This window comes from Leucoraja erinacea, chromosome 28 (assembly GCF_028641065.1).
Source record: "Leucoraja erinacea ecotype New England chromosome 28, Leri_hhj_1, whole genome shotgun sequence".
NCBI lineage: Eukaryota > Metazoa > Chordata > Chondrichthyes > Rajiformes > Rajidae > Leucoraja > Leucoraja erinaceus.
In genome coordinates, this window is record NC_073404.1 from 28,590,904 (window position 1) to 28,598,003 (window position 7,100).

General features: G+C 51.5%; 1 protein-coding gene across 1 annotated transcript in view; it reads right to left on the reverse strand.

The window, feature by feature from the left end:
- The window catches only part of LOC129710847 (protein PROCA1-like), a 9,066-nt gene continuing 1,966 nt past the window's right edge, over positions 1 to 7,100 (reverse strand). Inside the window, exons 2-4 of the mRNA XM_055658125.1 lie at positions 4,093 to 4,225; positions 2,674 to 2,808; positions 1 to 542 (exon numbers count right to left, since the gene is read on the reverse strand). Coding sequence (XP_055514100.1) covers positions 5 to 542; positions 2,674 to 2,808; positions 4,093 to 4,225 — 806 coding nt within the window. The 3' untranslated portion in view covers positions 1 to 4. The remainder of the gene's footprint in view (positions 543 to 2,673; positions 2,809 to 4,092; positions 4,226 to 7,100) is intronic.

Here is a 7,100-nt window from a genome sequence, read left to right on the forward strand (position 1 = left end):
GTCATTAAATCCAAGGAATTCTCAAAGTAACGGTGGGCAACTTCATTGCTCCTGCTGCTGCCCGCAGTCTCAGTGAAGTAGTCCTTCTTCTTGTTGCGAATCTTCTGGTCCAGACCCTCCTGCAATGTGTTGGTGGCTTCACTGCCAACTTTGCCCTTGCCCTTTCTCTTCCTCCCTTTCCCCTTTCGTCTCTTCTTGCCTTTCCTCCTTTTCTTCTTCCTCCCCTCGCCTTTGCCGGGCTTGGCGTGGCCCTTCTGGCGCCCTTCTCGCCGGCCGCTGCCCCGGGCAGGTGCCCGTGGGCTGAGCTCTGTGTCACTGTGGCCATGACCTTCAGGAGGTCCTCAGCCGCATGGATGACCTGACCCAGGGTGGACGGCTGGCCCGGGGGGTCGGGGGTCGCCCCAGTCCAGGGGGGAGAGGCAGACGGGGAACTCAGGCCGGGTTTCATCTCCGTGTCCGTCTCATCGATCAAATCTCCTCCGTAATCATAGAGCACGGACTCTCTCGGGACAGCGACAAGGACGTGGCCGTATCTCTTGCACCTTGCAAACATGAGCGGAGAGAATTTAGATCAGATTTCAGAGACACAAAGACCACCAGCCCACTGAGTCCACGCCGACCAGCGACCCCCACACACTGACCCACACACACTGACCCACACACACACTGACCACCCACACACTGACCCCCACACACTGACCCCCACACACTGACCCACACACTGACCCACACACTGACCCCCACACACTGACCCACACACACACTGACCCACACACACACTGACCCCCACACACTGACACACACACACACACACACACTCACACTATCACCCACACACACACACACTGACCCCACACACACTGACCCACACACTGACCCCCACACTGACCCCCACACTGCCCCACACACTGCCCCATACACTGCCCCACACACTGACCCACACACTGACCCCCACCCACACACACACACACACACACACACACACACACACACACACACACACACACACAACCACCCGCACACACACACACACACACACCCACACACACACACACACGCACACACACACCCACACACACTCACCCCCGCACACACACACAAACACACACACACTGACCCACACACACCCACCCCACACTGACCCACACACACACTGACCCCACACACACTGACCCACACACTGACCCCCACACACTGACCCCCCACACACTGACCCCCACACACTGACCCACACACACTGACCCCCACACACTGACCCCCACACACTGACCCCCACACACTGACCCCCACACACTGACCCCCACACACACTGACCCACACACACTGACCCACACACTGACCCCCACACACTGACCCCCACACACACACACACACACACTGACCCACACACTGACCCCCACACACACACCCCCACACACTGACCCCCACACACTGACCCCACACACCCACCACACACTGACCCACACACACACACTGACCCCCACACACACACACACACACTCACACACACACACACACACACACAAACACACACACACACACACACACACACACACACACACACACACACACACACCCACACACACACACACACCCACACCCACACACACCCCACACACACACTGACCCCCACACACACTGACCCACACACACACTGACCCCCACACTGACCCACACACTGACCCACACACTGACCCACACACTGACCCCCACACTGACCCACACACCACCCACACACACTGACCCCCCACACACACTGACCCCCCACACACTGACCCACACACACTGACCCACACACACTGACCCCCACACACTGACCCCCACACACTGACCCACACACACTGACCCACACACACTGACACACACACACTGACCCACACACTGACCCACACACTGACCCCCACACTGACCCACACACACTGACCCACACACACACACACACACACACACACACGACAATTTACAATTTTTACCGAAGCCAATTAGCCTACAATGCTGCATGTCTGTGGAGTGTGGGAGGAAACCAGGGCACCCGGAGAAAACCCACGCGGTCACAAGGCGAACGTGCAAACTCCATACAGACAGCACCCGTGGTCAGGATCAAACCTGGGTCTCTAGCGCTGTGAGGCAGCACTTCTACTGACTTGACGCACCCTATTGCCGTGAATTATAACATCAATCATTGCATTCACTCCAGGGAAATTTTCCATCTTAGTTTAGATTAATTTACGATCTTCTATAACCTCGTGCTTGATGGGAGAGGGGAGGAGAGGGAGTGACTGGGGTGAGACTGGTCCTTGATGATGCTGCTGGCCTTGCCGAGGCAGCGTGAGGTGTAGATGGAGTCTATGGGAGGGAGGTTGGCTTGTGTGTGATGGTCTGGGCTGCGTCCACAATTTCTTGCGGTTTTGGATGGAGCTGTTCACAAACGAGAGGGCGGTTCAGTTGCCTGATAACAGCTGAGAAGAAACTGTCCTTGTGTCTGGCTGGATGTGTGGGTTTTCACACTTCTGTACCTCTTGCCTGATGGGAGAGGGGAGAAGAGGGAGTGGCCGGGGTGGGACTGGTCCTTGATGATGCTGCTGGCCTTGCCGAGGCAGCGTGAGGTGTAGACGGAGCCCCCGGGGTGAGTGAGAGTGAAGCCGTCCTTGAACCTTGAAGCGTGGAACTCACCAGCCGTACCAGAACCGTTCTACACACTGCTCCTCGTAGGTCAGGTCAAAGCAAGGGACCTCCAACACATTGAAGAACGCCTGGCCGACAATCCGGGATGACGTGTCGTTCACTCTTCTCAAGCACTTCTTTAGCCTGTGTGGAGAGGTCGTTCAGACAGTGAGAGAGAGGATAGGCACGAAATGCCGCAGTAACTCAGCGGGGCAGGCAGCATCTCTGGAGGGAAGGAATGGGTGACATTTCGGGTCGAGACAGTTCTCCAGTCTGAAGAGCCGTAAAGAAAGCGAATGGCATGTTAGCTTTCATTGCAAAAGGATTTGAGTATAGGAGCAGAGAGGTTCTACTGCAGTTGTACAGGGTCTTGGTGAGACCACACCTGGAGTATTGCGTACAGTTTTGGTCTCCAAATCTAAGGAAGGACATTACTGCCATAGAGGGAGTGCAGAGACGGTTCACCAGACTGATTCCTGGGATGTCAGGACTGTCTTATGAAGAAAGACTGGATAGACTTGGTTTATACTCTCTAGAATTTAGAAGATTGAGAGGGGATCTTATAGAAACTTACAAAATTCTTGAGGGGTTGGACAGGCTAGATGCAGGAAGATTGTTCCCGATGTTAGGGAAGTCCAGGACAAGGGGTCACAGCTTAAGGATAAAGGGGAAATCCTTTAAAACCGAGATGAGAAGAACTTTTTTCACGCAGAGAGTGGTGAATCTCTGGAAAAAGGGTAGTTGAGGCCATTCATTGGCTATATTTAAAAGTTAGATGTGGGCCTTGTGGCTAAGGGGATCAGGGGGTATGGAGAGAAGGCAGGTACGGGATACTGAGTTGGATGATCAGCCATGATCATATTGAATGGCGGTGCAGGCTCGAAGGGCCGAATGGCCTACTCCTGCACCTAATTTCTATGTTTCTATGTTTCTATCCATTCCTTCTCTCCAGAGATGCTGCCTGACCCGCTGAGTTACTCCAGCATTTTGTGTCTATCTTCGGTGTCAATGGATATTTTTAAGGCAAAGATGAATATTTTTTTGATTAGTACAGGTATGGAGAGAAGGCAGGAGAATGGGGTTGGGAGGGAGAGATAGATCAGCCATGATTGAATGGCGGAGTAGACTTGGTGGGCCGAATGGCCTAATTCTACTCTTAGAACTTAGGAGCATTTGAACTAGCTATCACCCGTACACTAGTTCTATCCAACACAATAGGGACAATTTACAGAAGCCAATTAACCCACAAAACTGTGGGTCTTTGGAGTGTGGGAGGAAACCGGAGCACCCGGAGAAAACCCACGCAGGTCACGGGGAGAACGTGCAAACTCCGTACAGACAGCACCCGTAGTGAGGATGGAACCCGGGTCTCTGGCGCTGTAAGGCAGCAGCTCTACCCGCTGCACCACCGTGCCGCTCCATACGTACTCTGCATCGCAGTCGCAGTGGCTCAGTGTGTGAAGCCTCAGGTTCCTGTGGCCGTAGGAGGATGAGAAGGGGTAGATGACGTGGGCACAATGGTCGTGTTCCCGGCAACATTTGTCCGTCTCCGAAAACTCGCCTGAGAGAGAGAGACGGGAAAAACATGGTCAGAGAGAGTCATAGAGCCACAGAGAGTCGCAGAGCCACACAGTGTGGAATCAGGCCCTTCAGCCCGACTAGCCCACACTGACCAACATGTCCCAGCATGGGCGGCGCAGCGGCAGAGTTGCTGCCTTACTGCGCTTGCAGCGCAGGAGACCCGGGTTCGATCCTGACTACGGGTGCTGTCTGTACGGAGTTTGTACATTAGCATTCATAGCAAATGAATTTGAGTATAGGAGCAGGGAGGTTCTACTGCAGTTGTACAGGGCCCTGGTGAGACCACACCAGGAGTATTGCGTACAGTTTTGGTCTCCTAATCTGAGGAAAGACATTCTTGCCATGGAGGGAGTACAGAGAAGGTTCACCAGACTGATTCCTGGGATGTCAGGACTTTCATACGAAGAAAGACTGGATAGACTCGGCTTGTACTCGCTAGAATTTAGAAGATTGAGGGGGGATCTTATAGAAACTTATGGACAGGCTAGATGCAGGAAGATAGTTCCCAATGTTGGGGAAGTCCAGAACAAGGGAGTAAGTCAATAATGCCTTACTTTTGATGAAATTCAGCGAGCAAACGCAATAATTCCCGATATTTTGGACCTTTAAATCTCCACGGCAAATGTCCGCTGTTCACTTCCGCTGGATTGGTACCTTCAGCTCCCTCTTTAATTTACCTTAGTTTCTATCTTTTTTTTGGACTGTAAATCTAGGTAGCTCCTCACGGTCACCCCGACTGGCACAGTAAATTGCAGCTCAAAACCTGGCCGTTTTCGATGTTTTTAACGGGTGGGAAAGTGCGTGTTTTCCCATTCACTAACATGTACCGGATGTATAGCATGTCCTCCACTTGAGATTTTCGGTCACGTGGGTGCGGATCTACGCTCCAGTGACCTTTCGTGAAATCACCCTATAGCGGAGCAAGATAGATCCCTCGACGAAAAATACATAGTACGGTCATGGGCAGATTCATGTGTAATTTTCAGACCCATTTCCGTAACCGGCTTCCGTCTCCGCACCAAAGATCCCGTCACAGCGGAGCAAAGATACTTGTGCGGAGACGGAAGCCGGTTTACGGAAACATCCTCGTAAAAATAAAAGTTATTTGGGAAAAATCTTCTCCTCATTTTCAGAATTTTAATTTATTCACACAAACTGTTCCCCCGCAACGTTGATTACACTGCGGGTCGCGTCGGGTCGGGTCGGGTTACGGAAATGGATGAAAAAAAGGCCCACGTTCCAGCTCCGTTGCGTACTACACGTCAGCCCATTGCATTTCGCACGAGTGGTCTATCTTGCTCCGCTATAGGGTGATTTCACGAAAGTCACTGGAGCGTAGATCCGCACCCACGTGACCGAAAATTTCAAGTGGAGGACATGTTATACATCCGGTACATGTTAGTGAATGGGGAAACACACACTTTCCCACCCATTAAAAACATGGAAAACGGCCGATATTTAGGCTGAGATTTTCTGTGCTAGTTGGGGTGACCATGAAGCACAGTGACCTAAATTTTCATGCAAAAAAAAAAGATAGAAAGTAAGGTAATTACAAGAGGGAACTGAAGGTAGAAAACAGCGGAAGTGAACAGCCGACATTTGCCGTGGAGATTTAAAGATCCAAAATATATCGGGAATTATCGCGTTTGCTCGCTGAATTTCATCAAAAGTAAGGAATTACACGACAGAGTAATATTCCTCAATCAACATGTGTCATTGGGTCGGTGTGAACAGTCTGTGTTACTGGAAATCACGTGTGTCGGTGAAATCGAGTCCTGACTAGTGATGCCACTATAATGAAAGTAAAAACACATATTTCATTCGGCCGCCAGTTATCCCACAATCTATTTGACTCTCTCAGTCCTAAAGATTCCCCATTTCTGCATATTCTCAGTGTTCAAGAAGGAACTGCAGATGCTGTTTCTGAAAATCGAAGGTACACAAAAAAGCTGGAGAAACTCAGCGGGTGCAGCAGCATCTATGGAGCGAAGGAAAAAGGCAACGTTTCGGGCCGAATCCCTTGGAAATAGGCAACGTTTCGGGCCGAAACCCTTGGAAATAGGCAACGTTTCGGGCCGAAACCCTTGGAAATAGGCAACGTTTCGGGCCGAAACCTTTGGAAATAGGCAACGTTTTGGGCCGAAACCCTTGGAAATAGGCAACGTTTCGGGCCGAAACCCAAGGGTTTCGGCCCGAAACGTTGCCTATTTCCTTTGCTCCATTTGTGTACCTTATTCTCAGTCATCTGTAAACAATATAATAGACAAGAACAAAGAGACCAGTGTGTGTATGTACACACACACTCACAAATTCATACACACAAACATATATATTCACCTGCAACTCCTCCGACCTCATCTACTGTATCCGCTGTTCCAGGTGTGGACTCCTGTATATATCGGCGAGACCAAGCGCAGGCTCGGCGATCGTTTCAGCTGAACACCTCCGCTCAGTCCGCCTTAACCTTCCTGATCTCCCGGTGGCTCAGCACTTCAACTCCCACTCCCATTCCCACACTGACCTTTCTGTCCTGGGCCTCCTCCATTGTCAGAGTGAGGCCCAGCGCAAATTGGAGGAACAGCACCTCATATTTCACTCGGGCAGTTTACACCCCAACATATGAACATTGACTTCTCTAACTTCAAGTAGCCCTTGCTTTTCCTGTCTCTCAATTCCCGCCCCCTTCCCAGTTCTCCCACCAGTTTTACTGTCTCCGACTACATTCTATCTTTGTCCCAGCCCACTCCCCTGACATCAGTCTGACGAAGGGTCTGGACCCGAAAGGTCACCCATTCCTTCTCTCCTGAGATGCTGCCTCACCCTCTGAGTTGCTCCAGCACTTGTGTCCACCTTTG